At 34.6% G+C, this 15,452-nt stretch overlaps 1 protein-coding gene across 3 annotated transcripts in view; it reads right to left on the bottom strand.

Moving 5' to 3' along the window:
* Window positions 1-2,828: 2,828 nt before the first annotated feature.
* The window catches only part of LOC135696106 (acid-sensing ion channel 4-B), a 28,735-nt gene continuing 16,111 nt past the window's right edge, over window positions 2,829-15,452 (bottom strand). For all 3 annotated transcript variants that reach the window (XM_065215388.2, XM_065215387.2, XM_065215386.2), the window contains exons 3-8: window positions 8,264-9,009; window positions 7,219-7,366; window positions 6,050-6,106; window positions 5,254-5,419; window positions 4,412-4,503; window positions 2,829-2,967 (exon numbers count right to left, since the gene is read on the bottom strand). In XM_065215388.2, coding sequence (XP_065071460.1) covers window positions 2,834-2,967; window positions 4,412-4,503; window positions 5,254-5,419; window positions 6,050-6,106; window positions 7,219-7,366; window positions 8,264-9,009 — 1,343 coding nt within the window. In that variant the 3' untranslated portion in view covers window positions 2,829-2,833. The remainder of the gene's footprint in view (window positions 2,968-4,411; window positions 4,504-5,253; window positions 5,420-6,049; window positions 6,107-7,218; window positions 7,367-8,263; window positions 9,010-15,452) is intronic.

The raw sequence follows: 15,452 nt of genomic DNA, 5'->3' as shown, positions 1-15,452 counted from the left end.
TTTCACTGACTTACCAATTCTAAGCAAACTTATGTGTACAATACTTGTCAAAGATTTACACATTATCTCAAAACATGTGACAGCATTTTTATAATACACGAAAGTCATTGATGAAAGTCATTTAAAACCAAGTTGGCTTTGAAGTATTCTTTGATGAGCAACGTAACGTTGACGTCCAGGAAAACTGCGTAGTCAGCATTTTGACTGTTTTCTTCTTTCTAAAAATGATGAATTCGAAAGGCCTTTAAAACAAATGATTATTTTTATCTTAATACTGTACCAGCAAGGGCGCCGGAGCCACGGTGGCAGTGGGGGCAGTTGCCCCTGTCGCCCTAGTGGTCTGGGGGCAGCTGCCCCTGTCGCCCTAGTGGTGTGGGGGCAGCAAGAGAGCAGCAAAGTGCCCTTTTCAAGGAACTGATTTCCGAGCAATATCAATTCATATAAATATTTTGAATGCTAATAAAATCTAGGTTTCAAGTATCTTTTGATACCTACATGCAAGGCAAAAGTCAATATTTTCCATTTTAAAGAGAACTGACAACGATTTACAAAGCAATTTGACCAAAAAAAATATTTTCGTTGATAAGTTCTCTTTAACTTTCATGATCATACTGAGGAGCAGATTTCAGATTGCTACCAACATTTGCTCGCATATGCTTGATATATCATCCAAGACATCAATGATGTCTTAAATTCAAGCAAATGCGTGGGACCCGAGTGGCACAGTGCGCTCGTATGCCCCTTTTTCCAAAATTCAGTTCACCTGCCCCATTGCAAGTCACCGAGTTGCTCTTTTTGTCATTTGTATAACCAAAAAGTGTCCTTCAATTGCTCAGGTGCTATACGAAATGAGCAAAGGGGTGACCATTTTGGACGATAATCTAAAATGTTTCTTTTCGGTCTGCTTTTAGAAACACCAAAAAATGAACTCACAGCAAGGGTTACAAAAAAGGTGGTGGCAATGGAAAATTGACAATTGGCCTTGAGGTTTAGGGCGCACTACCCTGGGTACCAGACTCACTATATATAAAATAAAATAGTGAGTCTGCTACCCAGGGTAAGGGCGCTCTCGAGGTTTCCAGTTTGTAAAAGCAATAAGAACATAATAAAATTGTGCAACTTTCTAAGCGATTGCAAGAAGGTGACTGCAAAAAGAATTCTGAAATGAATCTTTAAGGAATTTAAAGGGCACGTTCGCCATAATATTTCTGCTCGCTTCGCTCGCAAAGGACCTCTTCTTTCGATTCTGGTGCAAGGCCTCCAAAACCTCTCGGTAGCACTACATACAACTAGGCCAGAAAATGATATTTATATAATTGTGGCCTGGCTTTCTGTAACAGCTGTTTTAACAATTAAAGATAATATGCTTCCTTCTGCTCTCAAGATCTTTGTCAAGCAGATCGAGCAAAATATGGAACCTAGTTCCAAACGAAATAAGTCCTCCCTTGATTTTGGTACCCTTAATATTTTTCTTTTAGATAAAAATGATAATAAAAATGTAAAATTCATGCTACTGATCCTCATTCGAGACAATTCAGCAATTGTTTTCCCGTTTATAATTTTTTGCAGCCTTGTTTTGAAGAAATGATAGAACTACAAATCCAACATTGATTCGGGGGGAAAGGGGGGGGGGATTCGAATTTATAGGGGCGACATAAAGTAAAAAAATTGCAGAAATTGCATTTTGTCTCAACAACTTTGTCCGGGATTGTAGGCTGGGTAAGTTAAAATGTCATTGTGACTATTTTTGGAAAAGCAAAACGTAAGAGTAGTCTAAATGGTCCTAAAAGCAAGAGTTCCAAGTCTACCAGAGATTAATGTTTTTCCTTAGCTTTTTTTTATTAAGTTAGCCAGGAGAAAAGAGCAACCATTTAGGATCATTGGTTCTTTTGAAACTGTATCAAAAACTGTCAACCTTCAAACTATCATTAAATCTTGGTATTAGTGAAAGTTGCAGTGAAATGTTAATACAATAAACAGTAGAATTTGCAATCTGAAACGAGTCTTCGACGTATGATAAAAGGTTATACTACTGTCTTACAAATTAGCTATTGAAAACGATTGAAATTCGCTTCAGGAGTTCAGAGATTTGCATCAAGTTCTCATTTTATCCACTATTTTTTACACTGGATTTTCAAATGATTTTATTTCATCTAAATATATTAAATTTACTCTATAAGGTCAAAATATTTTTTTAGAAATATGTGAAAGAATTCTAGTGTGGGTTTGCAGGAAGATTGAAATATGCAATTGATTATATATATGATTTAAATAATAACCAGTTGAAGATTAAAAGAAATTATAAGAAGTGGAACGTCTTCAACACTTGCAATGAAGGTGAATTAGAGGCAAAATGCTCAAATGTAAAAAAAATTTTTAAGAAAGATAAAATTAAGTACCTTTTCGGTATATTATCAAATGAGAAATCAAAGATTTTACTATCAAAACGAACTAGAATTTGTGAAATAAGACTATATAATAAAGTAATTTGTTGCAAGTGGAATTTTGATTCAGGCAGTAGTTTTATCAATTAAGAAAAAGGTTTCGACTATTGCTCAAAACTCAATCTTTCGTAATTTTTGCTTGTTTATTTTGAGTTGGGATTTAAGTCTGTTAACATCCAGATAAGTTTAAAATAAAATGATTATTAGTGTTTAAATGGCTCAAAATTTTGCTGCAACGCCTTTCTATACCACCAGAATCTGAAGTGGTCTAGAATCGAGTTCCTATCGTTGGATCAAAAAACCTTTTCCTTAATTTTCCTTGATAACAAAAAATCCGAATCAATTTCAGAAAATTCACATGGTTAATAAATAAATGTTTTTTACCTTCATTATAGCTGTGTTTCCCTTGGTCTGAAAATCTCGAAGAACCTTGCATGAATACACATCAAAAAGCAGTCAATAAATTCGAAGAACGTCAGGACACTTGCACCAACAAATAACCCAATTTGACCACCAATATCACCTGTAAAAAATACTTCGTTGTAACTGGCTTTCAAATAAAAAACGACAAACTCTAATTTTAAAGCATTTGGGGAATTAATACATGGCACCTTTGTTTAAAAAAAGTTGAATTAAACGCAAACAAAACACTCCAATTTTTAGATTGCTGTTTATTGATGTTTAGTTTATTGACGAAAATTTTAGGCAAAGTTTATTGACAATAATTTATCGAGTACTGTTTGGCATTTTTATACAAAGATTAAAAAGAAAGTAGCTTTTTAGAAAATGTATAAAAAATTGATGCTTCTTGTTGCAGTACATGTATTTCTGTTTCCTGGTAAAAAGTTTTCCAAATTTTCAGAAAGCAAGTCCCATCCTCTCAATTGCTTGCATGCTCTGAATATGGCAAACAAAGACTTTCTATCTATTCGAGCTAAAATATTTAGGAGAGATCCCCAAGGCCCAGGCCAGTTTCAGGTGACAGAGTGCATTATCACTCACCCTGTTCCATTTAAATCGTTATAGAAATGATTAATCAAACTGGTGCACTTACAATAATGTAGATTATTCGTATCAGTATCAAATTAGACACCTTTCAATATAAATTTAGTTAAAGCGCTTGTTCTCTGCGTCATTTTAAGTTCATAAGAATTGCCCAGCAATTGGTGACAAATCAAAACCATTATAAATTTACAATGTCTTCAAAATGCTTCATCTTTAGCGTTTTTGATAAAGTCAAGGCTCTAACCATAAAACTTTTTGAATAATTGGAGTTTTAAGAAAGAGTATATTTATCCGCGGTAGACATCAGAAAACATCTTGCAAGTCAAAAATATCTTTTGGCTGAAGAAGCCCCTTTAGTGCTATTTAAAGGGAAGTTTCTGTAAGCCAAAGTAGCATGATAAGAAAATTTAGTGTGATTATTAAATTAACGTTAACCACTGAGGAGCAAAATGTATAAATCTGATAAGAGATCACATATCTTTTATTTTTGTTAAGCACTCAGACGTAAACTTTTTATCAATATTTTTTTCGAGATTAATATAATTTGTAGTAGTCACAGTTACGTCACTCTTCTTTATAAATATAACCAGCTAGGGGTTAGTTTATTTCACATAAGCACTGCTGTTTCTGTAATTGCTAGCTTTCAAATATTGGTGGACATTTCATTTTAGTTTTTATATGCTTGAAGTACTACTTGTTTAGTTCTTTCTTACATTTAACATTTAATTTTAATTTGTTATAAAAGTAAATAAAGTGATACTTTTAAATAACAACAATATGAGAAATGATATTGTTTGAAATATTTTGAAATTGTTGTAATGTTAATTGAAGTATTGGTAGTAGAGTTGTTTCATAATTTTAAGTTTTTATAAGACATAATGAATTACATACAAAAGAGAATCATTGCATATAGTGATATTTCATTAAGTAATTAAGTAGTAAAAACGAAATGAAAGTATTACCTAAGAAAACAAGCAAGTCGTAGGATGGCTTTTGTTCAAGATATTCGTAGCTAAGATCACCATAGTAGATAACAACTTTCAGAAAATTGTCCCTAAAAAGAAATGTAAACAATTCTAAAATGATATTTTTGCAACGGAGCTTGCATCAATTTATCTGAGAATATTTTGAGGTTTCACTTCTTTATACAACTGATGACAAAAGGCCAGTAAAGGATAATGATAAATTCAGCTAAGAAAAGCATCAGAGAATTGCAGTAAGTTCATGAAAAGTTTATTGATAGATATAAATACTGCGTTTCATTTGGTTCTTATATTAATCTCAGAAACGCCTTTTTGTTTCAAAAATAGGCCTAGCCATTTCATCATAAGATTTCTAAACTTTTCTGAGTACGTTTATAGAAGTTTTGAAAATTCGTGTTTTGGTGTAAGTTTGTTTACTTTTGGTGTTAGTGTGGAAAATCGAAGGTGATCCATTCAATGATAAATTCCCATCGATAGCCTATTGATGCCTATATTCCTGAAGACAAAACAAAAAATTCCTTTTCAACTCCTAAACGTTTTCAAATCTACAATGATAATTTGCTACCAGCACTGAATATCTCACTTTTAGCAGTGTTTAAAGTGAGAACACAAACTGCTTTATTCAAATGTAACCAACGATTCTTGATGTATTTAGATGAAGAACTGGATCAGCAATAAGCATACTAACTTTTAAAACAAAAGGGCATTTTCTATTAATCTAAATTGGGCGAATTAGTTGATGATCAATCAAATTGGCCGAATCTCAGAAACATTGATAGAAATAACTCATTAACATGTCAAAATAACAAAAAGAAACATACGAAAGAAATTTGTGATTATCCCGAGACGTTCCATTAAGATTCAATTCTTTTGCCATGCTTTCTGATCCATCATGTGTTGGAAACCGGGAAAAGGAGGTTTTGGTTGTAAAGCTATCAATAACACACGGCAAAGGACACGAGTATTTTTTGTACTTGTCGAAGTCAACTAGAATTAAAACATAGCAACTAATTAACACATATTATTAGACTCAAGGTTAAGAGTATTCTTTAGTTTTGTCAAGCTCAATCTTAAAGTTCAAAATAAATGAATATCGACTGAACATCTTCAGATGGAGTTTAGCACTCTCAACAAACGCTGAACAACACCTTAACAAGTGAATGTTAAAGAGCTCATGGGCAGTCTTAATTCTTGATCTATTCCATTAACACCTATAGAAATAGTTAAGTTGCCCCCTTTGCTCCATAACAGCATTGGCACTGCACCCCGGCCATCTTGCACATAGCATACTGTACTTCGATTGAGAGTAATCAAATATTGTTTGAAAAGGTAGCCTGGAAACTGCTTATGTGAATTATAAAAATGCTCTTTATGCTACGAGACTTTTGGCAAGCATTGAAGTTCTATCGACTGTACATGACAACAGTGCCTACATTTCAGTTCCAAACAAAGCTATATAGAGCAGCAAAAGCAATACCCTGGGTACCAGACTCACTATATATAAAATAAAATAGAGACTCTCTATTGTTTTATATAGTGAGGCTGGTACCCAGGGTACAAAAGCAACAGCATGCTAGAATCGGTCAAGATCATGCTTCGTGAAAGAGCTATACGTACCCCATCTCGACCAAAGGCACATCTCCAGTTCTGTAAGGGAGCAGACTTTGTAATCACCTGTAGAACAAAATGAATGAATGAATCTTGCTAGAATCAGAACCTCTAAATTTTGCTTAGTCAGTTACAATTTTCAATCACATATTTTGTTTTAATTTAGATATCAAGGAAAGTTTTTATGCTCGTAGAACCCTAAAATTGATCATAGCTAGTAATTTCGAAGATTTACCTTATAAAAAAGACTAATATTTGGATTATTCCAAAGATTCTGCATATTACCAGCATGAAGGCTTTTTCAACTGAAATTGGTTATTCACAGGTTCTCGTCATCCTATCGTTTGTATTGTTTTCTTCATCATAGATAATTAATGACTTAAAGCATACACTGTCAGTCTTTAACAACGAAGAAATTATTACAAAATATAAAGCAGTGATTAGAAATCATAAGCACAAGAAAAATCTTGACTTACGATTATATTGACGCTATATTGAGCCATGACCTTCTAGTTTCTAAAAATGGCTCCTTTGGGGAAATGGAACAAGCTTTTTGAAACACTTGAAATATATATGTTTGTGCTGAGAAACTTGGTGAAAATGTAACTTCATCATTCAAAATTTCGGTTTATATCTGATCTGTTACTGGCCGCTCTTCGGATTTAGAAATCTTTTGATCAATTTTGCATTGGGTTTTGCTTTGTCAATTTTTGTCGTCCCTTTGCTGCAGAAAAAGAGTTTTGTTTGCGGGAGTGGGGCATGGCAAGGTCGATGTGAAGATTCTGGGGATCGATCTAAACATGGTCCTATTAGTTGATTTTTGAAAACAGAGCTTATGTGACAACTTCGAAACATCTTGCATTTCTAAATAAAAGATTACGTTTGAGGTACTTGTCATACCAACATATGTATAAATCGTCCTATCATAAATTTGAAGGTGTTCTTTTCAAATTCAAAATAGGGAATGGCTCATATTCTTTACGTCCCATTATTTTTTAAGCTTTACATATCTTTTTTGCATTAGAAAGAAGAATGTGTCTGGGATTCTCTCTACTTTTATTTCAAAGTTTATTTAGAATCAATCAAAAGACAATTTCTCAGCCAAAGAAAGAACATTAGTTGACAAACAAAAGTTGTATAAATGATGCCTTCTTGAGATCAAATTTCGCTACACTAACCTGGCATAAACCAATCTTTGCAGCCACAATGGCCAACAACGTCATCAGTGAGCTGCTCAAGCCAACATAGATTCCTTGAGTAACCTTTAAAGTATTTTAGCTTTAAGCTACCACATTGAGTTTTATACGGACTTGGTAAATTTCGCCTCTGAAAGAAATCACGTTGATAAGAAGTTTTATATAGCTATTGTGCATTTCAAAACAAGAGCCTGTAAATGGGGTAGCATGTAAATACTTTCATATTGTCAACATCAAAAATAACTTTTAAGCACGCTATATGATATTCGTCTGTGCCATAGGCCAAGCTTAGTGATGACTGCTACATTCTTGTCAATAAAAGTAGCCTAGCTTTTTTTAATAAACTTTTCTTTATAAACTTCATTGGTCAATGACTTTAGAAAGATTTTGCTAGATTTGTGAAAAAATGAAACTGTTGAAAAATTATTCTCTGCAGAATTGAAACATTTCTTGTAATAAAAACTGGCATATCAAAAATGCTAAATGTAATTTTTGTATTTTTCATTAAGGTAAGGGGTACTGATAAGGTTAGGGTTAAGTTCAGGGTTATGATTATGATTATGGCGTCACACTACAATACTACTCAATAATAGCTTGTACGGTAGTATACTATATCTTTTAATAGCATGCCCAAATCTGATGCAAATATTGAGAAAAATAATTCTGATTTCCCTATGTTTGACGGTTATAGAGCTATAAGATTATAATTAGAAGGTCGTGTTTGCAAAAATACGATTAGCTCAAGATGGAAAAAATGATTGCAAAAGACTACAAGCAGTAGAAAGACTTTTTAATTATTTTAAATCAAGCATTTTAAATTATTTTTGAAGGCTCTGACCAGTACATTGAATTACATTTTTATCTGGTCTAAGCTAGTTAGTAGAAGGTATATATTTTTTGATGGCTTTAAATCTATAGTCAGCTATATAATAATTTTGCCTGAGAAGCATAAATAAAGGCACTTATTTTGAATAAATATCTCAAAAGCATTATATAGGATGCTCTTTCATATAAGTATCTAGCTTACTTGTGTTTTCTTTACTTCTGCATAGGTGATAAATCCAGGTGAGATCCTAAATCCTTCCATTGTAACTGGGGTCTCTTCCTGGCCATGAAGAATCAAGTGAATCCCCGACTGAACTGCGTCGTCATAATAATCCCAAAATTCAATATTGATTGTTAATTCAAGCGCATGTTGTGGACCAATACGATTTGTTTTGACTAGCTTATACCTGGGTCTTCCTGAGTTAAAAGTAAAACATTTGTCTCCTTGCTTATGATAGAACAACGAGAAATCTTCAGATGTGCATTTTACCCCATCCATTGTACATGAATATAACATGTTTTCTAGTCTATGGTTCGCCTGTCGTATTGTGTTCATATACTCATTGCCACTCAATTGTTTAGAGATATTCTGTTGTCGTTCTATGATAAGCTTGTGTAGTTTCGTACCAACCATTCGCGAATGTCTCATGTCATTTAGGTTACATAGAGACACGGCTGGGAAAGTTAAGCTTTCTTTGTACTTCACAGATTTAGTTGTACTGAATGGATGTTCAAGATAATGCTGAGTGCTTTCAAACATCTTTTGAACAAGTAATCCATTGCAAATAAGTAGCAAGAGACACCAGACAGTTCGCCGTAGAGGACTCTCCTTTTTGAAACAAAACTGTAGGCCATGAAATGTAGAGTACTTGACCATAGTATTGAAATGTTTTGTTATCTTCTTCCTTCTTTTTGCTTTTAGCCACAGCCTTTCTCGCTCTAGCAGTCCTTGAAGAGCAAAATTTGAAGAATCACTGACTCTCATATTGTTTAGTGTTGTTGTATTGCAATTTTTACTTTATGTTTGAATAAACGCAAACGTGTTCATTGCAGAAATGCCCTAGATTTCTGTTAGTAGATGCTAGTGGAGAACGTGGTTTGAGTAGGCGTTAGGCTGGAAATCATACCTGCTTCATACAGCTCCAAAATCGTGAAACAAGTACACTCTCAATGCTCGTTAAGTTGATGCTAATGGAGACGCTACTGCAGCGGAATTAGAACCGAATTTCCAAGGCAATTTCTAAGCACAAGCAATCACAGAGTATTGTAAAAATCTCTACATTTTGGTAGCCTAGTTCGAAGCAAATTAGCATAAGTCGATAATCAACTTAAATTATAAAAGACTAGCTGATAATCTCCCGTTTTTATCCTACCATAGCAGCTGCTATCATACGTGGAACTGTTTGAGAACAGACATAGGCCTTGCAGGTTAGGATATGTTCACAAGCTAGTACCTATCGTCTACAAGCTTTCAATTTTGACCACAGAAGATTTCTTACGCGCTGTATAGACAAAAATATCTACCTCCTATGGCTAAAATTTCTTTATGGCTGTTTATGTGCTCGAGAAAAACGTTGGGCGAAATATAATTGAACTTAAATTAAAAGAAATAAATAGTTAGAGAATCAATTCAACAAAACAAATAACAAAAGATTTTTGACAAAACTTCTTGAACACCTAGATTGAGAAAAGGCGACCTAACATATTGAGTAGATGAAGAAATTATGCAATCTGATTTGAAGTACATAACAGTAATCCTTGTGTACCTTTTGTGACGTTTTGGATCAATCTACCACATGCAAAATCCATCGTTGACCTAAACGTATTTGTTCACGTTGTGTTCATTTAGAAACTGTAATCCGAGAAGGCAATTAACAGCGACAGCTTCGATCACCTAGCAACGTTTAAGCATTGCTTGAATTTAAGAGAAATCATACCATTGAACCTGGAGCTTTTGTTAAGCTATACCGAAACCAAAAAGTGCTATCGTCTCATACTGTGGTGTTTTGCACTACATTTTAGGTCTAACTAGATACTTAATGTGACGTAGCCTCTGCGCCTTTTAGAATTGGTAAAATTTCAAGACTTACAAACTTCTGCAAAGCCATTTTGATTCCAATTATGGACACTTTTGTTTTCTGAGTTATTTCATACCTCTTAGATAATGAGGCATTATCAGAGATTTTTGCATTGCAAAACTGTGTTCACTCTCGCCGAATCAGAGATTTTTGCATTACAAAACTGTGTTCACTCTCTACTGTATAAGACATATCTAGACTGAAAGACAAAATTTTAGGTTAAAATAAGCGAATATTTATTGCTCAAAAGAAACTTATTCACGAACAGAATTCTGGAAACTCCCAGCAGCAGTATGGCAACTACCAGTAACATGGCAACATGCAAAGATTGAGCACATCTTTCACTTTTTACAGTATTTTACTTGGGGACACGCACACTGTTCCAGTCGTGTCCCAGTTTTCGAACAGTTTTTGCTAGTTACCAGGCTTACGTTGCTGAAAAAGTCCCTTTGAGTTAACAGCTTTCTATCAGTGATTTTGTTGTTAAGATCACTCTTAGGGCCTGTTTATATGAGCACATTTATCCCACCTCTAAGCCCATAATCTGGCAGATGGGATGAAATCATCGAATGTTTACATGCAGATTCTATCCCACTTTCCAGGTGTATATGGAGAACATCGTCCAACCATACACTCTGTATGCTGACTAGTGGGACGAAGTTTGATCGCGTTTATATGAACATTTCATCCCATCTTCCAGCTTCATCCCACCTTCCAGCGTTTACATGGAAAAAAATCGTCCCACCTTAGTGAGATCCCACCTCTCGTGCAGTGGGATCTTACTTAACCGGGCTGGCTTGTTTTCCTTATAAACGCAAGATGAAAATCACAAAGGATTCTATAGAAGAGTGGGATCTCATCTCCCAGCTCACAGGCTGGAAGGTGGGACTTTTTTTACCATATAAACAGGCCCTTATGGTCGAGTTTTCTCTGCTCAGAGGTTTGAATTTTTCCAATTCTTGTTATTTCCCAATTTTCAATTTCAAACAGGACGATAGCAAACTACAAGAATTTTTCTGTCAAGATAACATTTTTCAACTAAAAATCAACGAGTTTCAATATGTGACTTGTCAGGATCTTCGTTTCTTTCATCTTCATTCTCTACTGCATTAGTTGCTGTCTCGAAAAGCCCTTTAAACCCACTCTGTTCTTTTGATTTCTCTGTTTCTTATCTAATCAGTGACAACTGGTCTTGAGCCAAACTAATCAAATTTAGGCAGTTGTGTTGAATGTTGTGTTGAATGTACAATACAAATTTTGCGACTTTTTATCAATTATGTTTCTGGATGGAGCCTTCATTTTTTACAAACACCTTGGAAGCACTCTAGCAACATTATCAAACATATCTTTCATTTTTGTCAACTTGCTAACAAGATCGCACATTGATAGTGTTCTTGGATATTTGCAGGCAGAGCAATCAATGTGTTCGCCAAATTCTAATGAAATCAAGCTCAGGTCCATATCTGATCATAACAGTTCATGAACTCTCTCTATACCTGCTGTTTCATTTAATGCCAAGAGTTGTTTCAACATACTTTTAACTTTACTAGCGGCATCAAACCTTTATAAACATACACATTATGGGCCTTTCTTCCTCGGTGATTTTTAGTTTATGACCTTTAGAGATGTATTCTGGTATTCTTCCTTCTTCGCTGCCGGGAACATTGCTGACGTCCATCTACTGACAAAAGGAGTTTGAAGAAGCTGTTTCAGTTTCTTTTTACAAGCTGCTATCTGCTCACCCATTGTTATAAAAGTGGCATTGTCACATGCATTTGCTTTTGGTAATGTTCGAAAACCAAACAAACGTCACCAACAAATACATTTAGTTCTGTGCTTTAGAAATTACATCAGAAAACTGTGTTTTGATGGAAAAATTTCAATACAGCTTGAAAACGGTAAAAAGTTTGGCTTTTTTTAAAGATTTCTAAATCTTTCTTTGGATGACAGTTGTCTCAAAAGCAAGATCGGATCCACGCAGATTAGCTTTTTAAGAAGCTGCACCACACTTCTAGATATCCCTTGACAATTAAGGGTAGATTGTTGCTATATTTAAGTCCCACCTGGATCTTCATGCTATTTCAAGTTTCTTGGTATGGCTCGTTTCCATAGCACTGGTAGTGACCAGAATTCAATTTCAGTTTTGTGGAATAATAAGTCGCTAAATGGTCTTGTTCAGTTTTGGAATACTTGTAGGTAAAAAATAATGTAGGTAAAAAGCCAATTTAGAAAAAACATCTTGTCAAGCATGGATGTTAATTTAGTAACTTGACCTTGGTCACCATCAGAAACCTAATATTAAACAAAACGCTTTCTGTTAATATGAGTTGGCTTAGCAACGACCTACCGAGAAAGATTCTCCGCCAGATGGAAGGTCGACCACAACAGGCCCGTTTGGAGGATTATTGCTGACTGAAGATTACCGAAGAAAAGATGTCGCTTTCCTCAAGTGCAATTTTACCCCTCATAGAAGAAAGAAGAAGTAAGAAGAAATTGTGCACTTTTTCATAAAAAGCAAATGCACTGGTATATGATTTAATGATTAACTAACAAAGCCACACTTCTCTATCAAAATAGATTTCAAAATCAATCTTTTCTAAGAGGAAACCTGTGCTGATTGTCTAGTTCGTGTTTTGCTTTTCCTAAAATCTCTTCTGTTTTCATCTGAATTGTAAAAAAAGATCCAGAAAGAGTGTCTTTCTACATATTAGAAAGTCTAATTGCCGTTTTCAATGAGAAAATTCTCACATTTCATGGGGAGTAGGAATAATTTCCATTAATAATTTAAACATTTACGTGCATGATAGTGTGTCAGTAGGTGAAAGCCTGGTGTTATGATGGACTTCTTCAGTCATGTATTTCAGAAACCCTGGTTTGAGACATTTTATTCTTAAAGAAAAACAACCAATGAAGTACAAAAACATGTGTGATTTGTGGCAATTTTGCATGACAGTTGCATTTTGAAGAGATGATCTGAAAGAACATTTGTAAAATGCGATTTCCCGTGGTATGACGGGAAACAAATTTTGTCATCAGCTAACTGAGAGACATCTCAGCAATGTATGAAAAGGGCCTTCTAAAACAGACGAGGTTCCGTATGCATTGATACAAGAGATAATTATAACTAATCAATTCTTTCACAAGTGCTAGACCCCTCGCTTTAATAGCCCTCAATGCCCCTTTTTCGTTGGCAGACTGGAGACCGAATGGTTGCATTGATTCAGATAAATCTTTACTGAAATCAGTTTTGATCGTAGGATCGTTGCCTGAAATCAGTTTTGATAAATTCTTGCTCTTTTCTTAATGGTTCAAAAAACTACCTAGTAGCATCTTTAAGTCGTCATGAAGTAAAATATTATGTATCTAACGAATCTATGACTTCAATTATGAACAATTCAAGCTAGCAAAGGGGCAATTTTGTGTCAAAGTGTTGGATCTATGACTAATTTGACATATTTTTAGATTCGATACAACATGCTTTTAACAATGAATATAGGTCATCATTCCCAAGCAGGTGTAGTTCGTAAGCCATATATTTCGGCGTGTTATGATTAATTGATTAAGATATTAAATGTATAGCATCTAGAAAGGATCTTTATGCACGGAGTAAGTGAATGGTAAAAGAGCTCGAGGATCACCAAGTTGAAGTCAAATATTTGAAAAGTCTTGCAATTCAAATATTATATTCACAAAGTCCTTTTCACATGCTACTTGTTTCGCGAAATGTCATGTTACTGTAGTCGATCAAATATGTATATCCCTACTCTCCCCTCTCTTCTCAAAAGTCATTTCACTTTAAATTAAAGACAATCAATCCACTATAGAAATATACTGTAAAAAACCTAGCTTATGTCTGCATCTAACACATAAAATGCATACAGAGAACACAACGTATATAGGTGCATCTAGCTCAATCAGATCATCAAATTGTTATGAGCTGTTACTTAGAGCTTCAAGAAATAATCATCTTCTGATTTCAAAAGTGCCTTGGGGATCGTTTTCATTATAGACAATATATGGTCATTTCAATAATAATCCCCTGCTTTAAGATTATTTTAGAAACTGGGCCCCCGTGTAGTTAATCGGATTCGATCAACTTTGTAAATCTCATATTGAATTGTTTCTCCTTGAGGCTATAGCATATAGCGATTATAATATGAAAGAAATGTCGTTCAAAGATACCAAAGCCTTCATGGGGTTGATAAATTCAAGACAGGAAAAGAATTCTCAAAACTTCCAAGAATTTTTGAGAGCATAGTTTCAGAGATAGAAAACATTTGCTTAAATGCAAAGCTCTTCCTGCCAAAACTTTAAGTTTTATCAAGCATATAGAGAATAAACCCTAGCTACATGTTACTATTTTCTGCTGGTGGAAAGTCTTTATGAAGTCCAGATAATAAAACTCTCTTCGCTAAGATATTCTCTGAATTCCTCCATCCCTACCTCCTTCCTAAACGCAAGTTCACCGATACAATTTTCTCGCAAGAACTTTTTCCCAGCGACAAAAAACAACGAATGTGTATAGAACCACTTTGCTTTACTTTGTCGTTATATCCAAAATCGATATCAGAAAATCAATGATATCTTGGTCTACGTTTCCTAAATCGAAAGAATTCACGCTATGCTATGAAATGGCACAGTATTCTGTTGTTTGGACTGAAAGATATAGTAAGCTACAAGCAGTGACACCAGATTCTTGCTGGCTAGCTATTTCAGCAACGCTGCGATTACTACATTGAATACACGACCCCTGCTTAATGCCGTGTTGGTCTAGCTTAACGAAATAATTGAGAACATTTGGTCTTGCGGCGCTGAAGTGGTTAATTTGAGTGACTTTCAGTCACCACTGTTGTCGTAATTTGTGACCTTTTTTGGATAGACAATTAAATGTTTTTCTATGATAATCGATCTTTTTTGCTGTCCAATAATCGAGGTTCTGCTTGCCAAGAGTCGATGTCATAAGATTTGAAGTTATTGTTTCTAATGTATATTAAATGTGTAGAAGCATTAATGAAGAAATCTAGGTTCTGATGATGGTTGATATTTGCAAGGAAATGTTACGCGTCTAAATGTACCAGCTTAAACTGAAAAGCTTTCTTTAAGTAAACGATTTAGATTCTAGAACTGGTGGCTCTTCAGACTTTGCTGCACAAGAAAATATTGTTCACGCGTCTTAATGCAAGAAAGAAATGTCTTGGTCATGCTTTGCTTACAAAAAGGTGTAAGTTCGCCCAGTTGTAGTGTGAGAAAACTTTTCAATTTCACTTTAGCAATGCAGACTGACGAATTAACCATCAATTTTATCCAGATGTT

This window comes from Rhopilema esculentum, chromosome 14 (genome assembly GCF_057945365.1).
Source record: "Rhopilema esculentum isolate cy_ngs chromosome 14, ASM5794536v1, whole genome shotgun sequence".
Taxonomy (NCBI): domain Eukaryota; kingdom Metazoa; phylum Cnidaria; class Scyphozoa; order Rhizostomeae; family Rhizostomatidae; genus Rhopilema; species Rhopilema esculentum.
This window is presented reverse-complemented; position numbering and strand designations above follow the sequence as displayed.